Below are 13748 nucleotides of genomic sequence, written 5' to 3' on the forward strand. Positions count from 1 at the left end.
AAGCGGTGGCTTAGCAGCTCACCTACATCAAGCAGCTGGGGAGCGCAGCCCCGTGCATGCATCATGACGTCAGACACAAAAGTACAGCTAAGTGTTTCAGGGAATTTCAGTGATCAGCTTCACCCCCTGAAGAGCCTCGGAGTAGCCTGGAAAAGGAATGGCCCCCCAGCTGCACAAGTCTGAGCACCTCTTTTGATCCCAAGTCACTTCTCTATGAGGGGTGGGCCACAGCTCATTTTGGTCCCTAAAATTAACCTTTTTTGAGTTCCACAAATGAGATCTACCAGTTTTACTTCACTTTCTGGTACGAAGTGGAAACTTGAAGGCGGTATTCTCTGGAGCTGAATTTGGTTCCGGGAAAGGAGAAATTGTACAAGCCCATCATGTTCTCACGGGTGAACCAGAATTCACCTTCCTGGTTTTTGCACATCATATTCACCATCGCGTGGAAAGATGGCTGCTTTGACCTCATAAAATCATCTCTCCTCCAGCATCTGGGGACTGGCTCCCCCCACGGAGTTCCCAGTCCACTTCAACACCCCAAAGAAGCCAGCTCCTCTCTAACTCAATGAACCACCAAATTTGTTGAAAGTGGCTAGAAATTATAAATCCCTTTGAAAACTTCCATCCGTGCCTACATTGTGATGCGTACCTTTAAGTCTTATAGCAGCACCCTCGATTAAAGTCAGTCCCGTGTCTTCTTTTTTTTTTAAGATTTTATTTATTTATTTGACAGAGAGAGAGACACAGTGAGAGAGGGAACACAAGCAGGGGGAGTGGGAGAGGGAGAAGCAGGCTTCCCGCTAAGCAGGGAGCCCGATGTGGGGCTCGATCCCAGGACCCCAGGATCATGACCTGAGCCGAAAGCAGACACTTAACCCCCAGGCGCCCCTGGTCCCGTGTCTTCCAGGAAAGCTGCTGCTGGCAGTCACGACAAGGACGGGGCCAAGTGGTCAGCTGGAGAGCTCTCTGTGTCTGCTCCATAGGGAAACAGCTGGACTTTTCAGACAAAGTAAAAACCCGAGAGTTTTAAAGGATTTATTTGATTTCTCCACATGATCACAGCTATGGTTTTACATCAATAGAGTCTGTTACTACTCACAAACAGAATGCATATTAAAACAAAAGCACTCCTTTCCTGCCCAAAGTTACACAGCGGGTACCGGGCCTCTTGGGAGCGAGGTGTCTCTCGAAGTCTTTGAACGGTCTGCATTCAAGACCTGATGCTAATCGGTTAAAACAACTAGGAGGTGAACGACAGACAGTTCCCAGGAGGAGACGGCTCCTGCGTGGGGCCTTGATGTGGCCGCAGTTAGGCTAGTGTGCGTGCCCGCCGGCTAGGGGAAACACAGCTCCTCCCGCCTGTCCCTTTTCACCACCCCCACTTCACACTGATTTGTTTCGCCATCTGTTTCCTTGATTATTGTTGTGATTGAAGACACTTTACAGAATTACTCCATTTCCGGGCAGGAAGGGAGATGATATTTTACAACGGAACTGTAAGATGCATGCTTACCTGTGGAGACACAGCTTCATACAGAACGCTGAGTCAACACCTAGGGTCATGTTTAAGTATCTGCTGTCTTTTCAGCTCATTTTAAAGAAAAACAAGAGGCTTCTGCTGCATGCAGCGTGGGATGGAAAAATCGCTCTACACTGGATGACCGAAGACATTTTTAAGCAAGATGTGCACACCATATTAGGATGAACTTTATTTTTACATTGTTGTACAATTCATTCATAAACTTAAAAAAAAATACAAATACATGATTTAATTGTTGTCCCAGAAAAGATTTTTGCGACGCTATCAGCCACTTCCGCTATGGGTCTCCTGCTCCTGTCAGCAGTTACTGTTTAATTGGAACAATTTGTGCGACTTGAGAGAAATGTCCCCAGTGCGTCCTGACAGTGCAGTGCTCAGCTTCCTGCTGCCTATCGGGGGGGGGGGGGGGTGGTGGTGGCGGAAGACAGGCCCCCATAGCTGTGACTCTGTGGCAGGCTGGGGTCTAGAAAGAACAGTCCCACGAAAGCAACACTGGGGGCGGGGGGGACACAGCAATCTGTCAGAAGGTTTTGCTGCCCAGACGAGACTTGGGCAGCGCAGCTCCAGCTTCCTTAGTGGAACAATGTACCTTCTGGAAGCATTTCCCATGGTAAGTTTGTAAATATGACACAAAGGATTGATGAAACCCCACTGACCTGAGCCCAACACACTGTGAAGTTGGAAACATGGGGAGAAACGGAATTTGTTCAAGAAGCCCCCTTTCGCTAGATCCAGCCCTGTGACGCCCCAACAAAGCGTCAGGACACACGGATGGCAGCTTTGGAGGTGAAGGTTCGGAATGGCCGTGGAGCACGAAGGACAGCGATGGACAGAGCCCCCCACCCTGGCCATTGGCTTCGCCCTCTCTTCTTTCTCGTTAGTGGTTGTCCCTTCGGAAAGGGCAATCTGGCGCCAAACAGCCTGTATCTTTTCTGGAACAACCTCGAGTTTACAGTTAGACTTTACTATTGGTACAGAGGGTGAAGAAAAGCCGACATATTTCATATGTTATCACTTTACTTCAACTATTTGTCAACAGTAACACTGATATAGTTTGCAAATACACAATACATAGAGTGTGGCCTCGCATGACTGACGCCGGGTGGCATGCAGTACAATTCAACTGTTCCTGGTCAGAACAACATCCTTTAAACTGCAAGACAGAGAATGCCTCGGGGAGCCTGACTCTGCGGGGAAACCAAGGAATTTAGGAGCCAGCGGGAGCGGGGAGCCTCCCGCCAGCCTGGACCAAATCAGACACACCCGTGCTTCTTACTTCTCTCCTTCTGGGAGAGAAATACGACACCGATGGGAAGATAAAGGTGGGCAGGTTAAAGTCACACTTCTTCCAAAAAAAAAAAAAAAAAAAAAGGCTAAACTCTAGATTGCTGTATTTGCTCTCTGTGGAGATTAACAAAGTGCTCGGTTTGCAGATTTGCTGGTATGGTGGCCTTGATGATATGATAAAGGGGTGGGTGGGGAGGGAGACGGGCAGGACCCCCCCCCCCGCTGGCCCGCCAGGTGGGCTCCCCTCGGTCCTCCTGCCATCTGGCCACGGCACGCCACGCCATCCACGGAGCGCGGAGCCCGCGGCCCGCAGAGTCCCGCACTAGCTTCGCCCTTTCTGAAAGGGCTCTCCGCCGGGGCAGGGGCCGTGGGGCAGTCCTCGGGTCCCACGGCTTAGGAGCACAGCACTGGTGGCTGCAGTGGCTCGAAGGGCTGAAACTACAAAGTACGGCCCGTGGGTGACTCAGTCACAGAACCGGACGCCTGCAGCGCCCAGCCCCAGGGGGGCAGATGGTGTCACCACAACACGGAAGCGACAAGAGCACAGCTGAGAGTCATGTTGATGCCCTGGCAGCTAACTGGACCATGAGAAGGCAGCGGGGGGCTTCGCTGGCGAGGGCCGGCACTCGTGGCCGGGGTCAGAGGGGCCACGGTGATGACACGGCGAGGGGGGGGGTGTGCTAGCACATGGCCACATGGAGTCACGATGATCACGGCTACCACTCAGAAAACAAAATGGGAAACACACACACCGCCCTGGGTTGCTACATGCTAGAATGAGCGTTCGGGCTCGGAGCGGTTCCCGGCGGAAACTCGCTCTGGGGCTCGTGCCTGTTGCAGTGGAGACAGGATGAGTAAGTTATGGTGTTGGGGGGACGAGGATGGGAGCTGGCCGTTTTCATGTTGGAGATGGACACTTCTGCCGTGGATGGGTGCCCCCCCTCGGAGGACTCTGAATGAGTGTGCATTAAATCATATGCATATAAAAGAAATATGGATCATGGAAATTCACAGTTATCGCAGCCATTAAAGTGTCTAAGAATCTGTGTAACCAATATCCTCAGACAACCAGTTACTGGTTGTCCCGAGTTGCTACTGTAGAGTTTACTGCATTTTTATCTATTTGCTTACCTGAAATAACAGAGCAGTTATAATACTGAGTACTTATGATAGTTTTCTGTTAATAAAATAAGGATTTATACAAAGCAATATTGGACTTTTTAAACAGTTAGATGCTATGTTACTTGGCACAGTTAGTAATGATCGCATAAAGATTTTAGCCAGTCCTGGAGGGACTTCTCTTCTTTTTATGAAAATATGGAAGTATCTGAATTTGTTCCTAGCATTTACGTTTTTGGTTTACTCTCTCTCACACATTCATGTAAGGTACTGTCTTCTTATCAGGTAAGTGGAGCTCCTTGTAAAGTCTCTATTGCTAATTTTGTGGACTGAGACGTTTCCTTTCACACACAAATACTACCTATACAGTATATATATATATATATTTATATATTTATATATTTATATTATATAAAGTTTACTTACGTTATTTTCATCAACCATATCAGGTCTACTTAATTTTTTGCCCATTGTCAATAAAAGAGCAATAAATGCAGCAAGTTTTGGGTTTTTTGTTTTGTTCTGTTTTGTTTTGTTCTGTCTCTGGTTTTTGTGTCTCGTTTCTTCTTTTCCTAGGCTGGGTTTTCATATGCGTGTACAGTTAGGGAGCAGAGCTGAGGGCTGCTTTGGGGTGGGGGGCAGTTCAACAGCTACGTGGCCCGTGGCACCGTTTTCAAGGCTGATGGTGGCCGAGGCCCACCCCTGGGGTCGAAGTGGATGGAACCCGGGACACCCACGCTAAGTGCGATCGGGAGCTTTGTTCCCACAACATAAGCCCCGTGGGCTCAGGGGGCTCCATCCAGGCCGTGGGGAGCAGAGGGGAGAGGTGGAAACACAAGTGCCCTGGGTCTGGTCTGAGGCTGGCCGCCCTGGGCATGACTCTGTGTGGTGTGCAGTTGTTCCAGGGAGTCTGGGACCCCGCCCAGGCTGTCTACACAATTGTGCTGATGCCGCTGGGTTTGGCCTTGCTGCTGGTGGGGGGCGGCGGGGCGGGGGGCTGCCCGTGGTGGTGCGCTGCGTGGCCCGGGTGGCCCGGGTGGCCGGCATGGGCCGAGGGCAGCGGTGGGTGGCTGTGCACATGGGCCCCGTAGGGCGGGTGCCCCCCGTGGGGACCGTGGTGGTACTGGTGTGCGTGCTGGATGTGCTGGGGGGGGTGGTAGTGGTGGTGGTGGTGGTAGGGGGGCGGGTTCTGCTGCACGTGGCAGTACTGGGGGCGGTGCACATGCACCTGGGCTTGCGGCAGGCCCTCGACAGGCCCTTGGTGCTGGCTGGCCACAGGGTGCTGCGGGTGGGGCAGGCCCGGCGGGTGGGGAGGGGCTGGGGGCGGGTGGGCCTGGGGAGGGGGCTTCCCTCTCTTACTCCCAAATAAGGAGCCCAGGAGGGAGGATGAATTAGGCATAGTCTGGTGTGGGCGAGATGGACACTCTCGTGTTGATGTAGCTCTCCGGCGCATGTGAGGACTGCTAATGATGGACCCCTAAAAAGGAAATTCATAGAAACCAAAATTAAAAGATCTTAAAGCACTTATGTCAGAATGATTTTTTTTTTCAATGTAAAAAGTTCACCCACTGACTGCTAAGCCTTAGTTCAACTCACTGGCTGCCGAGGGCGGGGCTGGGCGAGGCTGGGTTAGCGTCACCTCCGCTCATGCTACTGGGGGCCGGCAGGGACTCAGAAGTGGCCTTCCGCTGCGGGACGGGGGGTGGGGCAGGGCACGAGGGACCCTCCTGTCTGGTCAAAGCAGCAGCAGCAGCACAAGTGTGACTTCTGCTCTCGTCCTGACACGGAAGGCGGCCTGAGCTTTCGGATCAGGACAACTGGCCTGGGGGTGCCTGTGAGCGGCGTGTGCGGCATGGAGTGGGGTGGGCTGGTGTGCATGAAGGACCCCGTTCCTGCTCAAATTGCACCCTACACTCTCCTGGGTCCTCTCCATGGGTGCAAGGGCATCAGCTCTGCCCCAAGGTTTCTGGGAAGCTGGTGGTAGGGACAGGACGGGCTCAGGGAACCTTGTTCTGGGTGGTGGGGCTGCCTAGGCATTTCACTGCAGCTACCTACTGCAAACCAAACAAGGAAAAAGAAGGAAACAAAAAGGTCTGCAAGCTGAGGTTAAGATGAGAACAGTAATATAGAGATGGTTGGAAGATGAATGAAATCTCATGAAATCCACACTGAATTTTTCTTTCTCTCAAGGCTCTCCTCCCCCGAGCTAGCTAAGCAAGTCCACAGTGCCCTGACTGCAGACACACAGCAATCGAAACTCCAGGAAGGAAGCGATGGGGATGGCGGAGCATGGAAGTCAAGAGACCGGCAAAACCGCCCTGCCCCCGCCCCCCCACCCCCAGGACAGCGTGGGTGGAGGGTGCATGGGCGCCTGGCGGCGGTGCCTTCCACCCAGGAGCAGTGCCGGCAGGTGGGGACCCCGGGGGGAGTGCCGGGAAGCCGGGATGTTAACCATGCTCGGGGGGGGGGGGGGCCCACCGGGGACAGGGTTAAGCGGAAACTAAAACACAGAATTCAGAACCACCCCCCACGGGTCCAGCCCAAACAAGCGGTGAGAGGCATGGGCAACTCTAGGCGACGAAGCTGGCATGCAGCGGGGCAGAGGCAGGCATGGGGCGCGGGGCGTGTCTGCGCCCCTGTGCAGTAGGGGCGAGGAGCAGCAAAACAGAACAAAACAAAACGACGGGAAAAAAAAGACAACAGGTATAAACCAAGGATTGGGGAGGCAACACGCGACAGCCAGCTGGACGTAGGCGCTTCCTACTTACTTCCACATTGCTCTCTAGCGATCCCGCACTGCTGCGACGCCCTCGCTTCCCTGCCCAGAACATGCAATACCAGAGGTTAGACGCGGACGCGAGGCCGGGCCGCCGCCGGCGCCGCCGTGGGCCCGGGTGAGGTCGGAGGACGGGCTCCGCGGGGAAGCCGGCGGCAGGGCAGCAACGAGTTAAAAAAAAAAAGGGGGGGGTGGGTTTCAAGAAAAAAAATTCTTTTTCAACCAGCCCCAACTTCCTACCCCTTCTCCCAGACTGGCAGTCCGCTGGGGGGAGGGGTGCCTCCAGGTGGGGCCCCAGCCGCCTGCCAACAGGGGACGACAACGGGACAGGGGCAGCTCCTCCAACGGCTCAAAACAAACAAAACGTGGTCCTGCGCAGCCCTGACTTTCCGTGGATTTCATATACACATGTATATGCATATTCGTACATACATATACATCTCCCCCCTTGCAGGCACGGTGGGGTTGATGGTTAGGAGGAAACTAAACTTGGCGTCCTGTCTTTTCCTCCTGGGGGGCTCAAATGTGCCTCTGGAGACTGTTGTTTGGTTTGTGCAGTGCCCTGGCCAGGGGCAGGGGACAGGGTCAGGGGCTGCTGGGAGGGCCCTTCTATGGGCAGCCCCCCCACCCCGGGATGCTACAAGCATTCCCTCAGCTATGAGTGCTCCCTGCCGATGGCTTTTTAATATCCCCAGCACATGGCGCACAGTAGGCCCTCAATATAGGTTGACTATGTCAGAGGAAGGCTGTTGTCTTCTTGGTTCTGGATGCCCAGGGCTCACCCTGGCCACCCCAGTCCCTCTGGAGGCCATCTCCATGGATTTCTGTAGGACATTGAGGCTGGCAGGAAGGGTGGGTGCCCAGGCTTCGGGGTCTGGTCTCCGACTGGCTCTCAGGAAGGCAGATAGGAAGAGGGAACAGAGAAGGGGCCTCCCACTTGACGTTCTGTAGGCTTCCATCTGTGCAGCCCTGGCCATGAGCCAAGCACCTTTGTTCTCGGTCAAGCCCCACGGCAATGAAGGACAGGCATCCATGCCAAGGAGGAGACGGATGCTCTGGTTGGGGGGCTGTCTGGCCCAATTCCCACAGTGAGCAGGATTCACACCCAGGTCTGCCTGCCCACCTCTGGGGCTGGGAAGCTTGGCCATGCTGCCTTCTGAGCTGAACGCAGGCTGAGCCCAGGAGCCTGGAAGATGGAAAGGTTGCTACCTGCCTCTCTGTGGCTCACTGAGAGAATAGGTCTGTGGGTCCATGTCATCCGAGTGTACTGGACTGTGCCTGGGACACAGCCTTGATCCTGGGCGTACAACAGCAGACTTGGGAGAACATCTCGTCCCTTGGCTTCACCTGCCAACCCTCAAACCCGAGTTCCAGCTGGGAGCTTTGCTTGACTCTGGGAGTGAGCTCTGAGAGGGCCTCAGAGCTCGCTCAGGACAGGGCCACGTAGAAGATTAGGGCAACAGGGTTTTCTACCAGTTGCTGAGGACCAGGGAGAACCAAATAGGACCTGGCCCTTATTCCCAGCTAGAAGAAAGATGTAGGTCACATAGCCTCATCTTTCAGCTGGTGTGAGAAGAGGGCCTGACCTTCTCCTCTTCCTGCTTTTTGTCTCAACACAGTGGTCCAGAGACATGGAGCAGGAGGAGGCCCTTTGGCTGGAGAGGTGACTCTACCTGGCGCTCCTTTGATTTTTTTTTTTACCTCAGTTTCTGCATCTGTGAAATGGGCACGCCCCTTCCTCTGAGTGGGCTGGACATGAGCATCAGACACTCAGGATATTGTGGCATCATGCAGAAATGCTGACAGTTAGATCTCTGCTGTCTTTGGGGTTTTAAAGTCAGCTCTCTGGCCCCTCTAAGCCTAGAGGACTCCCCTGACTGAAAACCAGGGACAGAGGAAGGCCAGCCCACACCCCCCACCCCCACCCCCGCCAGTGCCCAGCAATGTCTTCTGGCTGGCCTGCTTCTCCCAGTGGGACTTAGGCCAGGCCTGGAGCTAGGTTTGGGGGCTCCATATGGTATCTAGTCTGAAGTAGAACAAAACCCTCTTCCTGTTCCTCCTCCTGCCCCATGTGGGCCAAGACTTCAGATAGTTTTACCTTGGATGTCTTTGAATGATGTTGTTTCTTAGAATTCATCTTTTCAACTTCTGAAATCAGCATGAGATGTGGGGTGTCCCTAGAGGAGTTCTCTGCAATCCAGTCCCAGAGCCCCTTACTCACAGGCACACCCCACAGACACCTGCTCAGCGTAGACCCGTGTCTGGGGGTGTGCACACATGCACACACCATGTACTAATGGAGGTGAAGCGTGCCGGGACAGTGGCTCTTGCCCATGCATCCACACTATCCCTCACCTGCACTCTGACTCCAGGTAGCCTCCCTCTCTCCTGGGATCCTGCACCAGCCACAGGTGAGCCCCACCCGACCCGGTGCCTCTCCTAGAGCCAGATCAGGCCCTGCCAGGCCAACCAGGGCCAGGATCAGGAACCATATCTGGAAGGGGTTCCCAGCATGGCTCTTCACAGCCTCCCCCTGCTCCTCAGTGTCGGCACAGGATGCAGCACGGGCTCTTCACCCAGGGTCTCACCCTGTGGCCCTTAACAATGCTGGAGGCCGAGCTGGTGCTGCTTTGGCCACTGGCTGCCAGGAGCCACCAACTCTCCCCTGAGGGGGCTGCCGTGGTACAGGACCTGCAGGGCCGCGGCTAAGCCCTGGAGCAATGACAGGGGCAGGCGGGTCCTATGGCCTCTGGGAGACATCCTCTTTCTGGAGACCCGTGCTGGGTAGCTTGACCGGGAAGGGCAGGAGGATGTGGGGGGCTTGGGGAGAGTGTCCACCATGACTTGACTGGTCTGGGCCAGGGGCTAAGGCCCAGTCACACCTGTGTCCCTGGTCCTTGCAAGTCCTCGATCTCAGGCCAGCAGGACTCTGGTGCCACTGAATTGAGCACGGGGTCCCGGGCGAAGGAAGACCATGTGGGAGGTGTTGGGCAGCTCTGAGAACGTCAGCGGCTCCTAGAGGTCTCCTCGCGGCCCAAACTGTAACTGCCTCTTGGGTCTCCAAGGTCTCCGTCTGAGGTGTGTCGTCTCCTGGGATGCTGTGTGATCGTAGGTCACTCTCTCGCAGCTGCTCGTGGAGTGGTGACGTGCCAAGCGCTGAGTGCCCCGAGGCCTTGCCTCTTCTCCACGAGCTCATCTTGGTGAGGGCCACGGTGGGTGCAGTGACGCTGCCTCCAGAAAGCAGCAGCCCGACCCAGTGCAGGACAAGGGGTTCCTTGTCTCCAGCCGCTGCGCCCAGCGTCTTCCGGGATGGCTGCCGACACCGGCCAGTCTCCCCCTGGAGGTCCCAGGTGGCCCATTCCTAGTCTGGGGCGAGGGCAGCTGCCAGCACTCCTACACCCCTTGCCTCGCCCTCCAAGCTTCCTGGGTAGAGGGGGCTTTCTTCCCTGCGGATTCTTTTCACTGTCTCCCGGGAAGACTCCATCCCTAGAGTTTTTCTTAGCTCAGAACGCCCAAATGACAGTGGCAACAGGAACAATAAATGGAAAGCAGCCGAATCTCAGAGCTCTGTCTCTCACGTGGCCATGGGCCTGGGCATGCGGCTCTCCCTGACCCCCAGGAGCAGGAAGAGATGTGGCTGGTCATGAGGGCCATCCCGGCCATGGTGGGAGCCTCAGTTTCAACAGAGCCACAGTTACCCTGAGGGGCTGGACAAGACCCCTCAGCCCTCCGGGCACTGCATCAGGGAACAGAGAGGCCAGGGCTTACCCACTGCACAAACTCAAACAGAGGCCCCAGCCCCCAGCCTGCAGAGGCCCAGAGCAGTCCAGTTATGTTTAGCTGGGTTTAACAAGCCATAGGGAAAACCAGTGGTTCTCAACCAGGGGCAGTTTTGCCAACCAGGGGTGATTTTTGTGTCCCCCGCCCCCCAACCCCTGCTGCGGACACCTGGAAATTTCTGGAGGCATGACTGACTCTTATGACTGAGGGAGGTATTCCCGGCATCTCGTAGGTAGAGGCCAGGGATGCTGCTAAACATCCTGCAGGGCGCAGGACAGTCCCCCCCAGCACTAAACGTCAAGACCGCAGGGGTTGAGAAACTCTGGGTTAACCCTCATGCTGGCAATGGATTTCTTGATTTTTACTATGGAAAAAAAAAATATGACAAGACAAAAAAAGGCAAAGGAAAAAAAAAATCCAACTCAAAAAAAAAAAAAAAGAAAAAACAAATTTCTGGGCAATGACTAAGCTGCAGGGAGGCAGCAGTGCTGGTGGGGCAGGGGAGGGATGGGGTCCCGGGCAGGCACCTGTTGCAGGGCCCAGAGCTGGCCGCGGGGTAGTGCCTGAGGCACGGTGGGCTGGTGAGCCCCCAGGAGGGGAGGGGGCTGATCGCGGCCCGATGGGGTCTTCTCCAACAAACCAGGGCCTATCATCAGGCTCCTAGGAGAAGCTGCCTGGCTAAACAGGGGGCGGGGGCCGTCCTCCACGACTCCTCTGACGGCGGCGCTGTGGGCCAAGCAGCCTGGAGCAACACTTGCACAGAGGACCTGGCCAGGTGAGGGCCGCCAGCAGAAGCCCCCTGATGCTCTCCGCGCACCCCCCGCCCCGGGAAATCTGGGAGGCTTGAAGAGATGCTGCGTGCTTGGGTATTAAGAGGCTGGCAGCAAATAAACACACACAGAAACAAAGAAACAACCACAAAAATCACAGTTCTGCCAGGGCTCTCCCCCCGACATCCCAGGGGCAGCTGCAGCCACCGGCTCTGGGCTGGATCGGGGCCTGGGTTTCCCAAGAAGGGAGCCCGCTGTGAGGGAAGCAAGACCAGGGACAGCGGGGAGAGGGGGTCTCCAGACACAGTTTAGGGGGCGTCACTCCATTTCATTCATCAGCATAAAACACAGGGACGCAGTAGCACAGAGGACAAGGGACACATCCATCAGCGGGGCCTGGCTCGCTCTGTGTGAGAGCAGTTTCCGGAAAACAAATAAAAGAATAAACAAAACCCCTACAAGGAGAAAGGGAGAACGGGGGTAACCTCCCGGCTGTTCTGCCTTAACAAGTGGGTCCTGTTGCCTCTGGCCTTCAGGGGACGCCCACTCTGCGTGGTCAGATGTTGCTACGGTTTGGGGACGGTCACAGGAAGTGCTCCGTCGGAGCCCTGCCGCCGCCACCGGCCGCCACTGCAGGCCCTTCCCGGCGCACCACGCGTGCCCCAGCTGCCTCGTCCGAGTCCTGCATGCGCTGCGCTAGGAAGGGGGACCCGGCCCGGCTCTTACCCGCTTCCGAGAGGTCCCTCAGGGAGCTGCTGAGGGCGCTGCGCTTGAGGCCCTCCCCGCCCGCGTAGCTGTCGTCCAGGCAGGCCCGGCTCAGCGTCCCGTTGCCCGACTCCTTCTTGAGGCTGGAGCACTGGGACATGCTGGGCCGCACGACGCCCTTCTGCTTCTCGAGCTCCGCTAAAACAGAGGGGGCGAGGGGCCGGTGAGAGGAGCACAGCCTTGAGGGGACAGCCCGGGGTGGGCACGGGACCAGGGCCCTCTGTGCAGGCTTGGCAGCAGGCCCAGCTGCCATCTGCCTGGCATGGGGAGAAGTCGGGGCCCAGGGCTGTCTTGGGAACGAGAAGGTATGAATGCTGCCTTTCACAAAAGGGAGCTGGAAGGAAACCCTGGAAGGGAGGCTGGAGAGGCGTGGGTCTTGGGTCTGCAGGAAAGATAGTCACTTTGCAGGCCTGAGGGCCGACAAGGAGGGCAGACAATTCTGAGGGTACGCTGAGCTCTGTTCTCTACCAAATGGCCTCTAGACCCTCAGTTTCCTTGGATGCATCCTGGGTGCCCCATGCCCAAGGCACTCTACGCTGAGGGCCATGCCTTCTGCTCCTTATCTGGGCCTGCAGATAAGCAAGGGGTAACCTGGCCTTGCCCTGGATGGGGGTAGCTATGTGTGTCTCTAGGGAGCGAGGCTTGGAGCCAGGAGAGGGAAGGATTATAATCAGCTTCGATGGAACCCAGGCGATGGGCTCGGCTGTGATCCCATCAGTCACTTGGGCCCTAATGCGGAAGACAGACAAATAATAACCACACTAAAGTGCAAAGAGCTCAGCTCCAGAACTCCGGGAACGCTTGTCTCATGGGGTGACCAGAGAACTAAGGCCCTGGAAGGACATGCCGTGTGGTCCCACAGGCAGGATGGGCCTGGGCCGCTGAAGCCCCGGCTCTCACAGGGAGGCCTCAGCTGCCCTCCCCATGCAGCCACCTCTGGCCCGGGCAGGTGGGCTGTCCTGTCACAGGACCGTGGGAAGGACAGGCGAGGCCTCACAGAGTCCCCAGAGATGCCGGGGCTGCTGGCTCTTCCTCTCCAGGGGGCCTGCAACTTACACTCTATCCTGTGCTTCTCCATCTCCTGCACTTCTGCGATGGACTCCCGCAGGTCATCGGTGAACTTCTTCCGGTCTTGAGGATTGGGAGCATTAAAGTTTATTAACACTTTGATGTCTGCTCCGGGGACAGCAGACGTGAGCCGGATGCCATTGGGGTAGTCTGCAAAGGAGGAGGAGAGGAGAAGAACCCATGGGTCCCCATGTGATCTCTGCAATTTCCCTTCTGGTCAAGAAAATACTAAGAAGTCTGAGAGCCAGGCTCTCAGCGGACGTGTCCAGCTGGGAAGGAAAGGCATCCACAGCGCAGACCACAGGGACTGCCAGGAAATCCCCATCTCCCGACCTGGGTCCGTGTTGTTCCGTCTATAAGTCGGGGGCAGATAGGGCTGATCTAGGCAGAGGCCACGGCCCCCATTCTTCCTCAGCCTGAAGGTCATGGAGACTGGACCCTTCAATTCAAGGTCCTTGGTCACTGCCTGAAGTTTGAGAGAGTGGCTAGGGGTGGAGTCCAGGAGGAGTCAGAGGTAGCGTCCTGTGCTGGGTGGGGAGTTTTATCTGGTCACCTCAGACAATTCTGAGGGTACGCTGAGCTCTGTTCTCTACCAAATGGCCTCTAGACCCTCAGTTTCCTTGGATGCATCCTGGGTACC

At 55.9% G+C, this 13748-nt stretch overlaps 1 protein-coding gene across 7 annotated transcripts in view; it reads right to left on the reverse strand.

Annotated features, from left to right (window-relative positions):
* Positions 1-1024: 1024 nt before the first annotated feature.
* The window catches only part of IQSEC1 (IQ motif and Sec7 domain ArfGEF 1), a 383194-nt gene continuing 370470 nt past the window's right edge, over positions 1025-13748 (reverse strand). For 6 of the 7 annotated variants that reach the window (XM_054504553.2, XM_064591477.1, XM_064591475.1 and 3 more), the window contains 4 exons: positions 13097-13258; positions 12002-12178; positions 6718-6767; positions 1025-5426 (listed from right to left, as the gene is read on the reverse strand). In XM_054504553.2, coding sequence (XP_054360528.1) covers positions 4881-5426; positions 6718-6767; positions 12002-12178; positions 13097-13258 — 935 coding nt within the window. In that variant the 3' untranslated portion in view covers positions 1025-4880. The remainder of the gene's footprint in view (positions 5427-6717; positions 6768-12001; positions 12179-13096; positions 13259-13748) is intronic. The other variant, XM_064591483.1, reaches the window with a different exon arrangement.

This window comes from Mirounga angustirostris, unplaced genomic scaffold (assembly GCF_029215605.1).
Source record: "Mirounga angustirostris isolate CCGP_5_RB_7025 unplaced genomic scaffold, mMirAng1.0.hap1 SCAF_1, whole genome shotgun sequence".
NCBI lineage: Eukaryota > Metazoa > Chordata > Mammalia > Carnivora > Phocidae > Mirounga > Mirounga angustirostris.